The following is a 20,135-nucleotide window of genomic DNA, read 5'->3' on the forward strand; positions in this document are numbered from 1 at the left end:
TACCTTATATGCCCTTTCCTTGGCTTTTATGCTGTTCTTAACTTTCCTTGTCAGCCACAGGTGCCTGGCCCTGCCATTTGAGAACAACAACTTCTGTGGAACATAACTATCCTGCGCCTTGTGAAGTATTCCCAGAAACTTGAGCCACCTCTGTTCTACTGTCATCCCTACCAGTATCCCCCTCCAATCCACCTTGGCAAGCTCCTCTCCCTTTATTCCATTGTGATGCTGATACTTGTGACTTGTGCTTCTGCCTCTCAAATTGTAATGTGAATTCAATCATATTATGATCACTTCGAGTACACAACTATAAAGTATACGCAAATCTAAAGGAGAATGATATAATTGTTTCTCCAGATCCAGTATAGCACAATAAAGTCAAACACAATAAATATAAATACTAAAGACAACTTTTAGACATTGATTGTGTGTTAATAAAGTGACACTAGGCACAGGAGTGTCTGTATATAAGGTGACTGACAGGAAATGATAAAATCGTAGTGGTTGGGGGTTAATGTGTAGAGGTGTTGATCAGCCTTACTGCTTGTTGAAAGTAATTGTTTCTGAGTATGTGGTCCTGGCATGGAAGCTACACAGCCTCCTCCCTGGTGGGAGTTCGACAAAACAATGGCTGTAGCACAAGCAAATAGGGATTCTTGTAGATGAAGCTGTGAGCATGTGTGCAGGTGTAGCTGGGATCCAGGAAGATAAATGGGAATCTGTGCTTTATGTCAGTGGTCCCCAACCACTGGGCCGCAAAGCATGTGCTACTGGGCCGCGAGGAAACAATATGAGTCAACTGCACCTTTCCTCATTCTCTGTTGCATCCACTGTTGATCTTGAACGCACGTGAGGTCATCAGTCAGTTAGTAACCTGCAACTACTCGATGAGTAAAAAAACAAACATCGCTTGAGAGTTTCTTTGGAAGAGATGGTAGGGCACATAAAAGGCCTAACGTTGATGATAACGCAGAGACAGCTGAGGCCGAGACTGCAAAAAAAGGGAAGCTTCCTTCAACAGAAAATAAGACCATAAGGCAAAGGAGCAGAAGTCAGCCATTCGGCCCGTTGAGTCTGCTCCGCCATTTTATCATGATCTGATCCATTCTCCCATTTAGTCCCACTCCCCCACCTTCTCACCATAACCTTTGATGCCCTGGCTACTCAGATACCTATCAATCTCTGCCTTAAATACACCCAATGACTTGGCCTCCACTGCTGCCCGTGGCAACAAATTCCATAGATTCACCACCCTCTGGCTAAAAAAATGTCTTCGCATCTCTGTTCTGAAAGGGCGCCCTTCAATTCTTAAGTCATGCCCTCTCGTACTAGACTCCCCCATCATGGGAAACAACCTTGCCACATCCACTCTGTCCATGCCTTTCAACATTCGAAATGTTTCTATGAGGTCCCCCCTCATTCTTTTAAACTCCAAGGAATACAGTCCAAGAGCGGACAAACGTTCCTCATATGTTAACCCTCTCATTCCTGGAATCATTCTAGTGAATCTTCTTTATACTTTATACTTTATTGTCGCCAGACAATTGATACTAGAACGTACAATCATCTCAGTGATATTTGATTCTGCGCTTCCCACTTCGTATTACAAATACTAAATATTACAAAATATTAAAAATAGTAAAAATTAGTAAATATTAAAAATTAAAATTATAAATCATAAATAGAAAGTAGAAAAATGGAAAGTAAGGTAGTGCAAAAATACCGAGAGCCAGGTCCGGATATTTGGAGGGTACGGCCCAGATCCGGGTCAGGATCCGTTCAGCAGTCTTATCACAGTTGGAAAGAAGCTATTCCCAAATCTGGACATACGAGTCTTCAAGCTCCTGAGCCTTCTCCCGGAGGGAAGAGGGACGAAAAGAGTGCTGGCTGGGTGGGTCGTGTCCTTGATTATCCTGGCAGCACTGCTCCGACAGTGTGCGGTGTAAAGTGAGTCCAAGGACAGAAGATTGGTTTGTGTGATGTGCTGCGCCGTGTTCACGATCTTCTGCAGCTTGTTCCGGTCTTGACAGGACAACTTTCATACCAGGTTGTGACGCACCCGAGAAGAATGCTTTCTACGGTGCATCTATAAATATTAGTGAGGGTTTTAGGGGACAGGCCAAATTTCTTTAGTTTTCTCAGGAAGTAAAGGCACTGGTGGGCCTTCTTGGCAGTGAACTCTGCTTGGCTGGACCAAGTCAGGTCATTTGTGATATTGACCCCGAGGAACTTAAAACTTTTAACCTGTTCCACTTGCGCACCACTGATGTAAATTGGGTGGTGCGGTCCGCTACTCCTTCTGAAGTGAACAACCAATTCCTTCATCTTGCTGATGTTGAGGGATAGGTTATTGTCTTTGCACCATGCCACCAGGTTCTTAATTTCCTCTCTGTACTCCAACTCATCATTACCCGAGATATGGCCTACAATTGTTGTGTCATCAGCAAACTTATATGTTGAGTTTGATGGAAACTTGGCCACACAATCATGGGTGTATGGTGAGTACAGCAGGGGGCTGAGTACACAGCCTTGTGGGGCACCGGTGCTCAGAGTGATTGTAGAGGAGAGCTTGTCCCCTATTTTTACAGCCTGGGTCCTGTCTGTGAGGAAGTTGAAGATCCAGCTGCAGATCTGAGTGCTAAGGCCCAGGTTCCGGAGCTTAGGAATCAGTTTGTTTGGAGTGATGGTATTAAAGGCATAGCTGTAGTCGATGAAAAGGAGCCTTAGGTATGCGTCTTTATTCTCTAGGTGTTCTAAGGAGGAATGTAGGGCCAGAGAGATGGCATCTGCCGTTGACCTGTTGCTCCGGTAGGCGAATTGCAAAGCATTGATGTTGACTGGTAGGCTGTGGTTGATGTGTGCCATAACCAATTGTTCAAAGCACTTCATAGCAATTGATGTCAGAGCCACAGGTCGATAGTCATTCAGGCATGCCACCTTGCTCTTCTTCAGCACTGGGATTATCGTTGCCTTCTTAAAACACGAGGGGATCATAGACTGAAGCAAGGAGCAGTTGAAGATATCAGCAAACACTCCAGCTAGCTCGCTTGCACAGGCCCAGAGAACCCGTTCCGGGACATCATCTGGGCCCGTCACCTTCCTTGGATTTATTTTCAGGAAGGCCCTTCTAATGTCCTCCTCGGTGATGATGAATCTCGATACTACCAGGTCCGGTTCATCCGGAGGGAGCGGGACACTTCTCTTCTGTTTGAATCTTGCGTAGAATACGTTAAGTTTGTCAGGAAGAGAAGCGCCACATTCATTGATATTCCCAGTCTTTTCTTTGCGCCCAGTGATCTCATTTAGACCCTGCCATAGTCTACCGGCATCACTCTGGTTAGCCTGGGCTTCCAACTTGGCTCGATATTGCCTCTTGGTGCCCGTAATGGCTTTCCGGAGTTCACGCCTGGATTCCGTGTTGCGGCTCGTATCCCCGGACTTAAAAGCCGCGGCTCTAGCCTTAAAAAAGGGATTTGACATAATTCATCCAAGGTTTCCGGTTAGGAAATACCCGGATCGTCTTGCAAGACACACAGTCCTCCGTGCATTTCGAAATAAAGTCCGTGACAGCTGAGGGCATACTCATCAAGGTTAGCTGCCGAGTTCTTGAATACTAACCAGTCCACCGATTCAAAGCAGTCACGGAGGACCTCATCCGTTTCCTCCATCCAACACGACTCTACTTTTGTCATTGTGTCCTCCCGCTTCAGTTTCTGTTTGTAAGCCAGGAGGAGGAGTACGGCCTGATGCTCCAATTTTCCGAAGTGAGGTCGTGGGACGGAAAGGTAGGCATCCTTGACTGCTGTGTAGCAGTGGTCAAGTATATTCGGGCCTCTAGTGGGGCAGGAGACATGTTGGTTTAACTTTGGCAGCACCTTTCTGAGGTTGGCCTGGTTAAAGTCCCCGTCTGTAATGAGCAAAGCCTCCGGATATCTGGTCTCCAGTTCACTGATGTTGGCATACAGTATGTTCAGAGCACACTCCACATCCGCCTTGGGGGGAATGTAGACCGCTGTCAGTATGACCAAGGTGAATTCCCATGGCAGGCACTTCACCGACAGGTGTTCCAGGTCCGGGCTGCAGGAACTTGTCAGTGCCACTGTGTCTGAGCATCACGCAGTGTTGATCAGTCGGCAGACACCACCTCCCCTCGTCTTGCCCGAAGATGCCGTGCGGTCCATCTGATGGATCGAAAATCCCTCCGGTTGGTTGGCACAGTCAGGGGTGGCAGGGGAGAGCCAGGTCTCGGTGAAGCAGAATACACAGCAGTTCTTCATCTCCCTTCAGTAGGTGAGTCTCCCTTTAACATCATCCACCTTGTTCTCTATGGCTTGCACGTTAGCTAATAGAATGGTGGGCATAGGGACCCTGAAGCCCCTCAGCTTCAATCTGACCAGCAGCTCAGCTCTTTTCCCACACTTTCTCAGTAAATAGTGCATCTTTCCAGGTTTCCGTCGATGCAGTGTGTTGTTGTCAGTTCTTTGAGGTTGGTGGACGTGTCCCGTGGGGATCGATCGGCAGGTCACGTCGTCGGGCGCTCCAGGTCGGGCCGAGTGATGGTGGAGGCTCTGCTGCCACTTCCCGGGCTGTCGATTGGGTCGGGCCCCGAAGCGGACACTTATCCCGGAGGGCCGGGCTCCTTGCTGAAACAAGTCCGTAAGCTGAGTCACAGTTGCGGAGCCCTCCGCTCCAGTCGAGCCTCGGGCTTGATTTCCGAGGTCGTCGGCAGAGGCCTCACTTCGGGCAGCTGTGGATGGCCACCAACGGGGCTTTACGGTGGTTGCTCCGGGGAAGCGTCTGGGGCACCTTGAGGTCTCCAGCGTCATTTCTGTGTGGTCATCTGCTCCAGAGAGGTGCTGGTCGGAATGGGCCGCGTCTTCAAGCGGTCTGGCACAGTAGCAGACCGCGGGTCTCCGGAAACATGGTGAGCCTCGAACCAGGCCTCGCTGGTTGGGTCTAGGTGCGGTCCAGAGTTTAAGAAGCAATTCTGGCGCGGTGATCTCCAGCTGGGTTAGTAGCTTCACCACGGTGTTGTTGATCTTGCTAGATGTAGCAGATTGGAGGTTTAGAAGGGTTTCTCAGGTATAGGATAGTGTAGAGGGCAGTTTGCTCGGGAGGGCATGCGCAGAGTCGCCAGTTACCCACGCCATCTTACCCTAAAACAGGAGCGAGCAGGACAGAAGCAAGTGCTGAGAGCCATCACCTCCACAAATGCTGCTGCTCTGAGAGCGTCGTACTTAGTGGCTAGCCGTATTGCAAAGGCTAAGAAGCCTTTCACTGTTGGTGAAGAATTGATTCTGCCTGCTGCCAAGGACATGTGCCGTGAACTGTTGGGAGAAGCTGCAGCTAACAAGATTGCACAGGTTTCTCTTTCAGCTACCACAGTTTCAAGGAGAATCGATGACATAGCGGAGGACATCGAAGCACAGCTGTTGGAACGGCTTAATGAGTCTGGTTTCACTACCCGAGTCAAAGAGGTTGCCCTGAATGCCAGTCTACACACTGTGTCACACACAGGGAAATGCTGGCTAGCCGAAAAATGTTACCTGATCTTAACAGCGTATTGAGTGACGTTGTTGAAGTTATCAATCACATCAAAGCAAAAGCCCTTAACTCATGTCTGTTTGTGCAGCTTTGCGAGGGAATGGATGCAGAGCACAAACGCCTTCTCTTACACACTGAAGGCAGGTGGCTATCAAGGGGGAGAGCCCTGGCCAGGGTTTTTGAGTTAAGAGAGCCGCTACAGAGATTTCTTTCAAGAAAAAAGTCACCACTGGCAGCACACTTCAGTGACGAGGAGTGGATAGCAAAACTCACTTATCTGTGTGACATCTTCAACCTGCTCAATGAACTGTGGGGACGGTGAGTGGACAGTGGCATATTTGACATGTTCCCAGCATTAGCTGGGAATTTGGGAGAGACTGAGCCTCACAGCTGGTGCGCGAACACCTATCTTCGCTGTCGACAGAATTCGAGCGTTACTTTCCAACCGCAAATGACCCAAGATGTGCAAAGGAATAGGTCCGTGACCCATTTGTGAATGTCCCCGGTGAATCATCCACGTCAGTGCGGGAAGAAGATCAACTCCTCGAGGTTGCAAATGACGGTGGGCTGAAAAGTATGTTTGACATAACATCTCTGCCGGCATTCTGGATCAAAGTCAAGGCTGAATATCCTGAGATAGCCACGAATGCACTGAAAACGTTGCTTCCATTTCCAACATCATATTGCTGTGAAGTGGAGTTTTCTGCAATGAATGCAATGAAAACTAAACTGCGGAATAGACTAGACATAAGGATCCCCCTTATGACTTGTAATTGACTTATCACTATATTCATGCGAGGAAAATATACGCTGTGTGTTTAATATTAAATTCATTAGATAAACCCTTTTAGAAATGAAATTGAGTGTATTAGCCACTGATAAGTGACTTTCAGTTGACTTATCACCTGTATACCAGTCGTGATTACCCCCCCCCCCACCCCCAGTCGGCTGGTCCGCAAGAATATTGTCAATGTTAATCTGGTTTGCGGTGCAAAAAAAGTTGGGGACCCCTGCTTTATATGAAGGGAGTATAAAAGTAGAGAAATCTCAGTGCATTGAGTTCTTATTGAAACATATTACCTCATATTGTAGGTAAAGAAAGTTCTGCAGATTGTGTAAATGTGAAATAAACATGCTTTTGTATTCACGCAATTTGTCTTTTGCACATTGGTTTTGTCGTTCATTATTTATCTATAGATTTTCACAAGTCTTATTGTATTTCTTTATTTTCCCTTAAATGCCTTGAAGAAAATTAATCTTAAGGTAGAATGCGGTACCAAGTACATATTTTAATAATAAATTCTGTTGCTTTTTTTAAATTTTCCTACAAATATGTGCAAGAAGGTAAATCCTGAGGTGGTGCAGCAAATTCAGGTTAATTGGGACACGCCAGAACCAGTACATTTTGGCCCAATTAAGAGGCTACCCCAGTTAGTCAAAGTTTAATGGAAATAGCTAAAATGGTATAAAAAAGATGAACAACCATTTAATTGAGTAACAAATTATGTATTTAAATGAAATACAGAACAAATTATATCACTGCTGTGTACATACATCTACTGATGCTTCCGGACACATCTTCAGTGATGCTCCTGGAATCATCGGGTGTTTCGGGTCTTTCAACATCATACACCCTCCTCCAGGTGACCCAGCTGGGGCTGATCAGACCCAAGCTTGTGTCCAGATGGCTAGCTACTTATGACTCCATGGCTCCCCTCTTTTGAGCCACAGCCATCTTGAGGCCCTCTCTGCCGCATCGGTGGTTCTGCTTATGGCTCTCCTCTTCCTCTCTCCCTCGATGCCCAAAATGCTGGAGGCTCTAACTAAGGAACGGGCTACGAATCCCCTACAACCAACCTCCACTGGGAGACATCTCGCTCTCCATCACTGACAATAATTGTTGTCATGGCTTGCAGCTTCCTATTAATCCCTCCCTTCGCCGTTGCCTCCAGAATTTGGTTAACATCTTCATCAAACTGCTTCCACAGTGAAGTCATGTTAGCTGCAGGCCATTTGATCCACCTCCTGTTAGACTTCACGTTAGAGGGATTAGCTTGCAACACTTGGAGATTCTGGGCACTATGGGGTGACTCTGGACCTGGTCCCTCCTTCGTCTCACCAGGTTGGTTACCTACACGTTGTGCTGCTCCTGCTCCCGCCAAACACTTCGTCCTCGCTTGGTGGATCTTCAAGCCGCGACCGTTCTTGCAGATTTTGCCACATGCATACTGCTTCCTCATCGTCATTTGTTCATTTCCTGGGTCTGATGCCATTATGTCCGTTCGACTGGGGTGCTTCCCCCCGGCACCCCTGGGGGTATCTTTCCCTTAGATTCATCGTAGCTTTTGTGGGGGCCTCCTGTCAGAGGACACAGATTGGGTTGCCAGCCCGTTCTGCCCCGGTTGCCGTCTCTCTGGGCTGTCACTGACTCTGCAGTCATCACCACTCTTTTCACGGTTGTCACCCAGTCTTTCGTGGTTGTCACTGATGAACTCAGGGTCTAAGCTGTGTCCATACATCTACTGATGCTTCTGGACACATCTTCAGTGATGTTCCTGGAATCATTGGGTGTATTATCCGATGGTCCAGTGAACTGGAATCCACTCTATATGGTTAAATTTACTTTGACTTTGAAACTGGGGAAGACTTGGCTCAAGCAGCATCCAGTTTTCACTTCTTGAAAGGTAATGGGCCTCTGAAATGTAGACTATTTCCTGCTGAATAGTCTAATTTTATTCCTGTATTCCTCTATACTACTCTGAGTGAACCACAAACGGGAAGTAAAATGTTTCATTTTTATTTTGCTTTTGAAAGTGTTTGTGATTATTTACTCTTGAACAGTCCTGTTATTGAGCAGAAAACAAAAAGGAACCACACACAAAATGCTGGAAGAACTCAGCAGGTGAGGGAGCATTTATAGAAAAGAGTAAACAGTCAATATTTCAGACCCTTCGTCAGGACTGGAAAGCAAGGGGAGAAGTGAGAGTAAGAAGGTGAGGGGAGGAGTAGAAGAAGTGCGAGGTGGCTGGTGAAAGTGGGAGAGAGGAAGGGGTGAAATAAAGAGCTGAAAAGTTGATTGATGAGAGATAAAGGGCTGGAGAAGAGAGGATCTGATCAGAGAGGATAGAAGACCCTAGGAGAAAGGGAAGGGGTCGGAGCATCGGGGGGGGGGGCGAAGGGCAGGTGAGGAGATAAGATGAGAGAGGGAGTCAGCAATGGGGAATGGTAAAGGAGAGGAAGGGGAACAATGACCAGAAGTTCAGAAAATTAATGTTCATTCTGTCAATTTGGAAGCTACCCAGATGGAACAAAGGTGTTGCTTCTCCATCCTGACTGTGGCCTCATCGTGGGCAGTAGAGGAGGCGATGGACAGACATGTTGGAATGGGAAGTAGAATTGAAATTGATGGCTACTGGAAGATCCCGCTTTTTGTGGCGGATAGAGCGAAGGTGCTGGACGAAGTCAGGTCTCAGTCTATGTCAGATATCACCGATATACGGGAGGCCACTCTGGGAGCACCAGATATGGTAGATGACCCCAGCAGATCCCAACAGCACTTGATACCTTCGATGTAGAGATGAACTGATCTGGAAACTGTCTTTTATTTCTTACCTTAGTGGTATTGTTGCTGATAATAAAATAACTGGACTCAGAACACACGCACACTTATGACTCAACCACACTTCATGCACAGGAGAGCTCCATGGCCCCTGTCGCCACACTGTTCTGAAGTCAGGACAGAAAATAGCTGTTTTTTGTATACAGAATTCACTTATCTGTTACAGATATTGACCATTTTGTAAATTGTGCATGTTTCAATTCCCTGCTTACAAGATCATTTGCCATTCAGAATGGAGATGTTAAAAATCAATAATTGCAAGCTGGCAACTGATGATACTTTGAAGTTAGTAAAATAATTGTTCCTTCATTGTTAAGTTAGTCACATCTTCTGTTATTCCTATATTGTCTTTCTCCAGCACCCCTACTGTGTAAATGGAAGCTATGTTCTTCAAAGATCTTTCTAGAAAAGGCCTCACTTCAGATGCCCCAGTCAAAAGTCTCCCTTGGCTTGGTTGACTACACACTGCCTCAGTCAATCTTGGCTGGTTGCTGTCTTTAACCCTTGCTTTACTGCAACTTCCACATGAACTTTGAATACTGGTTTGTTCAGCTAGAGTGTGAAGCAACTTGGTTAAAGTATATCAGAGCTACGAACTATGCACATTTATACTCAGGACATTCTATTGGTGTGCAGTAGGGAGCATCTGAACAAGCTGCATCACTGTGTGGTAGTGAAAACTGCCCAACACATCACTGGCAGTAGCCAACCCTCCATCGAGGTTATATATATATATATATAGAAAGGTATCGGAAAAGGCTGGCAATATCATGAAGGATCCCAGCCACCCTCCTCCTGGACTGTTTGTCCCACGCCCATGAGAGAGTAGGCTACGTAGCATCCACACCAGGACCACCAGACTCAAAAACATACATCAAAGTTGCTGGTGAACGCAGCAGGCCAAGCAGCATCTATAGGAAGAGGTGCAGTCGACGTTTCAGGCCGAGACCCTTCGTCAGGACTCATTGACGAAGGGTCTCGGCCTGAAACGTCGACTGCACCTCTTCCTATAGATGCTGCTTGGCCTGCTGCGTTCACCAGCAACTTCGATGTATGTTGCTTGAATTTCCAGCATCTGCAGAATTCCTGTTGTTTGCGTTTAGAGACTCAAAAACAGTTACTTTCCCCGTGCAATAAGGCTGATCAACACCTCCACCCACTAACTCATCCTTCCCACCCCTATCCAGCACTATTTTATCAGTTCCTGTCAGTCACCTTTTGTGCAGACACTCCTGTGCCTAGCATCACTTTGTGGATGTACAATCATTTTATGTATGGGTGTGTGTGTGTGTGTGTGTATATATGTGTGTATGTATATATATATATATATATACTGTCTTAACTATTTATTGTGTTTTTTAGTTATTGTGTTCTCTATCTATTGTGTGTTTTGTGTGTTTCATTGGATCCAGAGTAACAGTTGTTTTTTTCTTCTTTACACTTGTGAACTGTACATGACATTTAATAATCTTCAATCTTGAGAGAAAGATGTACTGATTTATTTTTATTGTGCACTACGTACAGACTACAAAACAGAAGATGTCAAAGGAATCTGGATGATGAGAAGGGATATGGGCACGGTGAGTCAAAAGAATCTTCCGACTTAATGGACTTGCATTGGATTAGAATCAGAATGAGGCTTAGTATCACTGGCATATGTCATGAGGTTTGTTGTTTTGCAGCAGCAGTGCATTGCAATACAGAATAAGAAACTATGAGTCATAATAAAATATATCTATGTATATGTGTGTGGATATATATGTGTGTATGTGGATATATATACTTTTTTACACACACACACATACACACACAATACCTGCAAAAACAAGAACAAATGTAGTGAATTAGTATGCAGGGATTCATTGTCCATTCAGAAATATGATGACGTTGCGGAATAATCTGATCCTAAAATTTTGAGTGTGTGTCTGCAACCTTCTGTACCTCTTCCTTGATGATATCAATGAGTAGAAGGCATTTCCTGGATCACAATGGTCCTTAATAATGGTGCTGTCTTTTTGTGACATCGCCTGTCCTAGATACTGGGGAGGCTGGTGCCAATGATGGAGCTGGCTGAGTTTACAACTTTCTACAGGTTTTTTCATTCCTGTGCAGTGGTCCCTTCCTACCAGACGGTGATGCAACCAGTCAGAATGCTTTCCATGGTCCACCTGTACTCTCAAGAGGGTAATGTTTGCACACACCAGCTAGACTGGTTCTTGTGAGGAGGTCATACATCAGATATACTCAGTTGTCATCATATTGTAGCTGTACAATACTTTGCTTAGACCACACTTGGAATATTGTGTGCATTTCTTGTCTCCACATCACAGGAAGGATGTGGTAACAATAGAGAGTGAGAATGCAGAAGAGATTCACTAGGATGTTGTCTGGAATGGAAGGCTGTGGTTATAACAAAAGATTGGATAGGGTGGCTTTATTCTTACATAGAACATAGAATAGTACAGCACAGTACAGGCCCTTCGGCCCACAATGTTGTGCCGACCCTCAAACCCTGCCTCCCATATAAGCCCCCACCTTAAATTCCTCCATTAACCTGTATAGTAGTCTCTTAAACTTCACTAGTGTATCTGCCTCCACCACTGACTCAGGCAGCAAATTCCATGCACCAACCACTCTCTGAGTAAAAAACCTTCCTCTAATATCCCCCTTGAACTTCCCACCCCTTACCTTAAAGCCATGTCCTCTTGTATTGAGCAGTGGTGCCCTGGGGAAGAGGTGCTAGCTATCCACTCTATCTATTCCTCTTATTATCTTGTACACCTCTATCATGCCTCCTCTCATCCTCCTTCTCTCCAAAGAGTAAAGCCCTAGCTCCCTTGATCTCTGATCATAATGCATACTCTCTAAATCAGGCAGCATCCTGGTAAATCTCCTCTGTACCCTTTCCAATGCTTCCACATTCAACTTATGAAAGCTAACAGCCCATAAGCTTTCTTAACCACCCTATCCACCTGTGAGGCAACTTTCAGGGATCTGTGGACATGTACCCCCAGATCCCTCTGCTCCTCCACACTACCAAGTATCCTGCCATTTACTTTGTACTTTGCCTTGGAGTTTGTCCTTCCAAAGTGTACCACCTCACACTTCTCCGGGTTGAACTCCATCTGCCACTTCTCAGCCCACTTCTGCATCCTAAAAATGTCTCCCTGCAATCTTCGACAATTCTCTACACTATCCACACCACCACCAACCTTTATGTCGTCTGCAAACTTGCCATCCCACCCTTTTACCCCCACATCCAGGTCGTTAATAAAAATCACGAAAAGTGGAGGTCCCAGAACCGATCCTTGTGGGACACCATTAATCACAACCCTCCAACTCAAATGTACTCCCTCCACCATGACCCTTTGCTTTCTGCAGGCAAGCCAATTCTGAATCCACTTGGCCATACTTCCCTGGATCTGATGCCTTCTGACTTTCTGAATAAGCCTACTGTGTAGAACCTTGTCAAATGCCTTACTAAAATCCATATAGATCACATCCACTGCACTACCCTCATCTATATGCCTGGTCACCACCTCAAAGAACTCTATCAGGCTTGTTAGACACGATCTGCCCTTCACAAAGCCATGCTGACTGTCCCTGATCAGACCATGATTCTCTAAGTGCCCATAGATCCTATCTCTAAGAATCTTTTCCAACAGCTTCACTCCTGTCATCCTTTTTTCTTCACATAATTGAAGAATGCCTTGGGGTTTTCCTTTAACCAGGCCAACCTCAGAAAGGCGCTGCCAAAGTTATACCAACATGTCTCCTGCCCCACTAGAGGCCCAAATATACTTGACCACTGCTACACAGCAATCAAGGATGCCTACCGTTCTGTCCCACGACCTCACTTCGGAAAATCAGACCATCAGGCTGTACTCCTCCTCCTGGCTTACAAACAGAGACTGAAGCGGGAGGTCATGATGTCAAAAGTAGTGTCGCATTGGATGGAGGAAACGGATGAGGTCCTCCGTGACTGCTTTGAATCAGTGGACTGGTTAGTATTCAAGGACTCGGCAGCTAACCTTGATGGGCATGCCTCAGCTGTCACGGACTTTATTTGGAAATGCATGGAGGACTCTATTCTCTAACAGGAAACCTTGGATGAATTATGAGGTCAAGTCCCTTTTAAAGGCTAGAGCTGCAGCTTTTAGATCCGGGGATACCAGTCGCTATACGGAATCCAGATGTGAACTCCGGAAACCCATTAAAGGCGCCAAGAGCCAATATTGAGCCAAGTTTGAGCCCAGGCTAACCAGAGGGATGCCAGTAGACTATGGCAGGGTCTAAATGAGATCACTGGACGCAAAGAAAAGGCTGGGAATATCAATAACTGTGGCGCTTCTCTTCCTGACGAACTTAACGTATTCTATTCAAGATTCGAACAGAAAAAGAGTGTCCCGCTCCCTCCGGATAAACAGGACCTGGTGGCATCGAGTTTCATCATCACCGAGGAGGACGTTAGAAGGGCCTTCCTGAAGATAAATCCAAGGAAGGCGACGGGCTCAGATGGCATCCCAGGACGGGTTCTCCGGGCCTGTGCAAGCGAGCTAGCTGGAGTGTTTGCTGACATCTTCAACTGCTCCTTGCTTCAGTCTAAGATCCCCTCGTGTTTTAAGAAGGCAACGATAATCCCAGTGCTGAAGAAGAGCAAGGTGGCATGCCTGAATGACTATCGACCTGTGGCTCTGACATCAATTGCTATGAAGTGCTTCGAGAAATTGGTTATGGCACACATCAACCACAGCCTACCGGTCAACCTCGACGCTTTGCAATTCGCCTACTGGAGCAACAGGTAAACGGCAGATGCCATCTCTCTGGCCCTACATTCCTCCCTAGAACACCTGGAGAATAAAGACGCATATGTAAGGCTCCTTTTCATTGACTACAGCTCTGCCTTTAATACCATCATTCCAGATAAACTGATTCCTAAGCTCCAGAACCTGGGCCTTAGCACTCAGATCTGCAGTTGGATCTTCAACTTCCCCACAGACAGGACCCAGGCTGTAAAAATATGGGACAAGCTCTCCTCTACAATCACTCTGAGCACCGGTGCCCCACAAGGCTGTGTACTCAGCCCCCTGCTGTACTCACTGTACACCCATGATTATGTAGCCAAGTTTCCATCAAACTCAATATATAACTTCGCTGATGACACCACAATTGTAGGCTGTATCTCGGGTAATGATGAGTTGGAGTACAGAGAGGAAATTAAGAACCTGGTGGCATGGTGCAAAGACAATAATCCATCCCTCAACGTCAGCAAGATGAAGGAATTGGTTGTTCACTTCAGAGGGAGTAGAAGACCGCACGACCCAATTTACATCAGTGTTGCGCAAGTGGAACAGGTCAAAAGCTTTAAGTTCCTCGGGGTCAGTATCACAAATGACCTGACTTGGTCCAACCAAGCAGAGTTCACTGCTAAGAAGGCCCACCAGCACCTTTACTTCCTGAGAAAACTAAAGAAATTTGGCCTGTCCCCTAAAACCCTCACTAATTTTTATTGATGCACCATAGAAAGCATTCTTCTAGGGTGCATCACAACCCGGTATGGAAGTTGTCCTGTCCAAGACCGAAAGAAGCTGCAGAAGATCGTGAACACAGCGCAGCACATCACACAAACCAATCTTCTGTCCTCGGACTCACTTTACACCGCACGCTGTTGGAGCAGTGCTGCCAGGATAATCAAGGACACGACCCACCCAGCCAACACACTTTTCGTCCCTCTTCCCTCCAGGAGAAGGTTCAGGAGCTTGAAGACTCGTACACCCAGATTTGGGAACAGCTTCTTTCCAACTGTGATAAGACTGCTGAACGGATCTTCGTCCGGATCTGGGCCGTACCCTCCAAATATCCAGACCTGCCTCTCGGTTTTTTTGCACTACCTTACTTCCCATTTTTCTATTACCTATTTATGATTTATAATTTCAATTTTTAATATTTACTAATTTTAACTATTTTTAATATTTAATATTTGTAATCCAGGGAGTGGGAAGCGCAGAATCAAATATCGCTGTGATGACTGTACATTCTGGTATCAATTGTTTGGCGACAATAAAGTATAAAGTATTGCCTACTTTGTAATTACATCAATATGGTGGGCCCAGGATAGATCTTCAGAGATTTTGACATCCAGGAACTTGAAACTGCTCACCCTTTTCACTGCTGATCCCTTGATGAGCACTGGTGTGTGTTTCCTAGACTTCCTCTTCCTGTAGTCCACATCAATATGTTGGGTCCAGGATAGAACCTCAGAGAAGTTGACACCCAGGAATTTGAAACTGCTCACCCTTCCCGCTTTTGATTCCTCATTGAGGTTGGTGTATATTTCCTCAACTTCCCCTTCTTGCATTGTTACTAATTGTATGAATGAGTTACATCATTTAATATGTTATTCCATCAAACCTTTAATCTGTGTTGTTTCATCTGATGGCAATATAATATTAGACAGCAGAGTGATAAGGCTTTGGTTCAACAGGCTTAGGCGGTAACGAGGCGAGGTAGGTTTAACTGTGTTATTTGCGGAAAGGATGTAGTATTGTGTGTGTGAGGCCGGTTTTCTGTGCTTGCTGTCAGGTGTGGGAGGTTCTGGAGTCTCCCAGCCTCCCAGACAGCCATATCTGCACCCAGTGTGTCGAGCTGCAGCTCCAAAGGGACCACGTTAGGGAACTAGAGATGCAGCTCGCTGACCTTTGTCTTGTCAGGGAGAGCGAGGAGGTGATAGAGAGGAGTTACAGGCAGGTGGTCACACCGGGGCCACGGGAGACAGACAAGTGGGTAACAGTCAGGAGAGGGAAAGGAAGAGTCAGGTACTACAGAGTACCCCTGTGGCTGTCCCGCTTGACAATAAGTACTCCTGTTTGAGTACTGTTGCGGGGGGGACAGCCTACCTGGGAGAAGCAACATATTCCGGCCCTGTGGCTCAGAAGGGTAGGGTAAGGAAGGGGAAGGCAGTAGTGATAGGGGACTCTATAGTTAGGGGGTCAGACAGGTGATTCTGCAAAGAAACTCGGATGGTAGTTTGCCTCCCAGGTGCCAGGGGTCGGGGATGTTTTAGATCGCGTCCAAGATATCCTGCAGTGGGAGGGAGAACGGCCAGAGATCATGGTACTTATTGGTACCAATGACATAGGTAGGAAAAGGGAAGAGGTCCTGAAAAAAGACTTTAGGGAGTTAGGAAGGAAGTTGAGAAGCAGGACTGCAAAGGTAGTAGTCTCGGGATTACTGCCTGTGCTACGTGACAGTGAGTACAGGAATAGAATGAGGTGGAGAATAAATGTGTGGCTGAGGGATTGGAGCAGGGGGCAGGGATTCAGATTTCTGGATCATTGGGACCTCTTTTGGGGCAGGTGTAACCTGTACAAAAAGGACGGGTTGCACCTGAATCCCAGGGGGACCAATATCCTGGCGGGGAGGTTTGCTGAGGCTATTGGGGAAAGTTTAAACTCAAATTGTTGGGGGTGGGAACTGAACTGAAGAGACTGGGGAAGAGGAGGAGGCTGGCTCATGAATAGAGAAAGCTTGTAGACAGTGCGAAAGGGAGGATAGACAGGTGATAGAGAAGGGACGCTCTCGGTTGAGATGTGTCTATATTAGCGCAAGAGTATTGTGAGCAAAGTGGATGAACTGACAGCGTGGATCAGTACTTGGAGCTATGATGTGGTGGCCATTACAGAGACTTGGATGGCTCAGGGACAGGAATGGTTACTTCAAGTGCCGGGTTTTAGATGTTTCAGAAAGGACAGGGAGGGAGGCAAAAGAGGTGGGGGCATGGCACTGCTGATCAGAGATGGTGTCACGGCTGAAGAAAAGGTTGATGTCTCTGTGGGTGGAGATTAGGAACAGGAAGGGGTCAATAGCTTTACTGGGTATTTTTTATAGGCCGCCCAATAGTAACAGGGATATCGAGGAGCAGATAAGGAAACAGATCCTGGAAAGGTGTAATAATAACAGAGTTGTCGTGATGGGAGATTTTAATTTCCCAGATATTGATTGGCATCTCCCTAGAGCAAGGGGTTTAGGTGGGGTGGAGTTTGTTAAGTGTGTTCAGGACGGTTTCTTGACACAATATGTAGATAAGCCTACAAGAGGAGAGGCTGTACTTGATTTGGTATTGTGAAATGAACCTGGTCAGGTGTCAGATCTCTCAGTGGGAGAGCATTTTGGAGATAGTGATCATAATTATATCTCCTTTACAATAGCATTGGAGAGAGATAGGAACAGACAAGTTAGAAAAGTGTTGAATTGGAGTAAGGGGAATTATGAGGCTATCAGGCAGGAAATTGGAAGCTTAAATTGGGAACAGATGTTCTCAGGGAAAAGTACGAAAGAAATGTGGGAAATGTTCAGGGCATATTTGTGTGGAGTTCTGTGTAGGTACGTTCCAATGAGACGGGGAAAGGATGGTAGAGTACAGGAACCATGGTGTACAAAGGCTGTTGAAAATCTAGTCAAAAGAAGAAAAGAAAAGCTTACAAAAGGTTCAAAGAACTAGGTAATGATAGAGATCTAGAAGATTACGAAGTTAGCAGGAAGGAGTTTAAGAAGGAAATTAGGAGAGCCAGAAGGGGCCATGAGAAGGCCTTGGCAGGCAGGATTAAGGAAAACCCCAAGGCATTCTGCAAGTATGTGAAGAGCAAGAGGATAAGACGTGAAAGAATAGGACCTATCAAGTGTGACAGTGGGAAAGTGTGTATGGAACCAGAGGAAATAGCAGAGGTACTTAATGAATACTTGCTTCAGTACTCACTATGGAAAAGGATCTTGGTGATTGTAGTGATGACTTGCAGCAGACTGAAAAGCTTGAACATGTAGATATTAAGAAAGAGGATGTGCTGGAGCTACTGGAAAGCATCAAGTTGGATAAGTTGCTGGGACCGGATGAGATGTACCCCAGGCTACTGTGGGAGGCGAGGGTGGAGATTGCTGAGCCTCTAGCGATCTTTGCATCAATGGGGATGGGAGAGGTTCCGGAGGATTGGAGAGTTGTGGATGTTGTTCCTTTATTCAAGAAAGGGAGTAGAGATAGCTCAGGAAATTATAGACCAGTGAGTCTTACCTCAGTGGTTGGTAAGTTGATGGGGAAGATCCTGAGAGGCAGGATTTATGAACATTTGGAGAGGTATAATATGATTAAGAATAGTCAGCATGGCTTTGTCAAGGGCAGGTTGTGCCTTACAAGCCTGATTGAATTTTTCTGAGGATGTGACTAAACACGTTGATGAAGGTGGAGCAGTAGATGTAGTATATATGGATTTCAGCAAGGCATTTGATAAGGTACTCCATGCAAGTCTTATTGAGAAAGTAAGGAGACAAGGGATCCAAGGGGACATTGCTTTGTGGTTTCAGAACTGGCTTGCTCACAGAAGGCAAAGAGTGGTTGTAGACAGGGTCATATTCTGCATGGAGGTCGGTGACTAGTGGTGTGCCTCAGGGATCTGTTCTGGGACCCTTACTCTTCGTGATTTTTATAAATGACCTGGATGAGGAAGTGGAGGGATGGGTTAGTAAGTTTGCTGATGACACAAAGGTTGGTGGTTTTGTGTATAGTGTGGAGGGCTGTCAGAGGTTACAGCGGGATATTGATAGGATGCAAAAGTGGGCTGAGAAGTGGCAGATGGAGTTCAACCCAGATAAGTGTGAAGTGGTTCATTTTGGTAGGTCAAATATGATGGCAGAATATAGTATTAATGGTAAGACTCTTGGCAGTGTGGAGGATCAGAGGGATGTTGAGGTCCAAGTGCATAGGACACTCAAAGCAGCTGCGCAGGTTGACTCTGTGGTTAAGAAGGTTGTATGGTGTATTGACCTTCATCAATCATGGAAATGAATTTAGGAGCCGAGAGGTGATGTTGCAGCTATTTAGGACCCTGGTCAGACCCCACTTGGAGTACTGTGCTCAGTTTTGGTCGCTTCACTACAGGAAGGATGTGGAAACCATAGAAAGGGTGCAGAGGAGATTTATAAGGATGTTGCCTGGATTGGGGAGCATGCCTTATGAAAACAGGTTGAGTGAACTCGGCCTTTTTTCTTTGGAGCGACGGAGGATGAGAGGTGACCTGATAGAGGTGTATAAGACGATGAGAGGCATTGACAGTAGGTGCAGGAGTAGGCCATTTGGCCCTTTGAGCCAGCACCACCATTCACTGTGATCATGGCTGATCATCCATAATCAGTATCCAGTTGCTGCCTTATACCCATAACCTTTGATTCCGCTATCTTTAAGAGCTCTATCCATCTCTTTCTTGAAAGCATCCAGAGACTTGGCCTCCACAGCCTTCTGGGGCAGAGCATTCCATATATCCACCACTCTCTGGGTGAAAAAGTTTTTCCTCAACTCCATTTTAAATGGCCTACCCCTTATTCTTAAACTGTGGCCTCTGGTTCTGAACTCACCCATCAGCGGGAACATGCTTCCTGCCTCCAGCGTGTCCAATCCGTTAATAATCTTATGTTTCAATAAGATCCCCTCTCATCCTTCTAAATTCCAGAGTATACAAGCCCAGTCGCTCCAATCTTTCAACATATGACGGTCCCGCCATCCCGGGAATTAACCTTGTGAACCTACGCTGCACTCTCTCAATAACAAGAATGTCCTTCCTCAAATTTGGAGACCAAAACTGCATACATTGATTGTGTGGATAGTCATAGGCTTTTTCCCAGGGCTGAAATGGTTACCACAAGAGGACACAGGTTTAAGGTGCTGGGGGGTAGGTACAGAGGATATGTCAGAGGTAAGTTTTTTTTACTCAGAGAGTGGTGAGTGTGTGGAATGGGCTGCTGGCAACGGTGGTGGAGGCGGATACGATAGCGTCTTCTAAGAGACTTTTGGATAGGTACATGTAGCTTGGGAAATTGAGGGCTAGTAATAGTAAGCCAAGTAATTTCTAAGGTAGGGACATGTTTGGCACAACTTTGTGGGCTGAAGGGCCTGTATTGTGCTGCAGGTTTTATATGTTTCCAGACT

The 20,135-nt window shown here is 46.1% G+C and overlaps 1 protein-coding gene across 2 annotated transcripts in view; it reads left to right on the forward strand.

Annotated features, from left to right (window-relative positions):
• abcf3 (ATP-binding cassette, sub-family F (GCN20), member 3) overlaps positions 1–20,135 on the forward strand; it is a 172,589-nt gene that overhangs the window by 37,004 nt on the left and 115,450 nt on the right. For both annotated transcript variants that reach the window (XM_063045252.1, XM_063045253.1), the window contains exon 4: positions 10,688–10,743. In XM_063045252.1, the coding sequence (XP_062901322.1) occupies positions 10,688–10,743 (56 nt within the window). The remainder of the gene's footprint in view (positions 1–10,687; positions 10,744–20,135) is intronic.

Source organism: Mobula hypostoma, chromosome 4 (assembly GCF_963921235.1).
Source record: "Mobula hypostoma chromosome 4, sMobHyp1.1, whole genome shotgun sequence".
NCBI lineage: Eukaryota > Metazoa > Chordata > Chondrichthyes > Myliobatiformes > Myliobatidae > Mobula > Mobula hypostoma.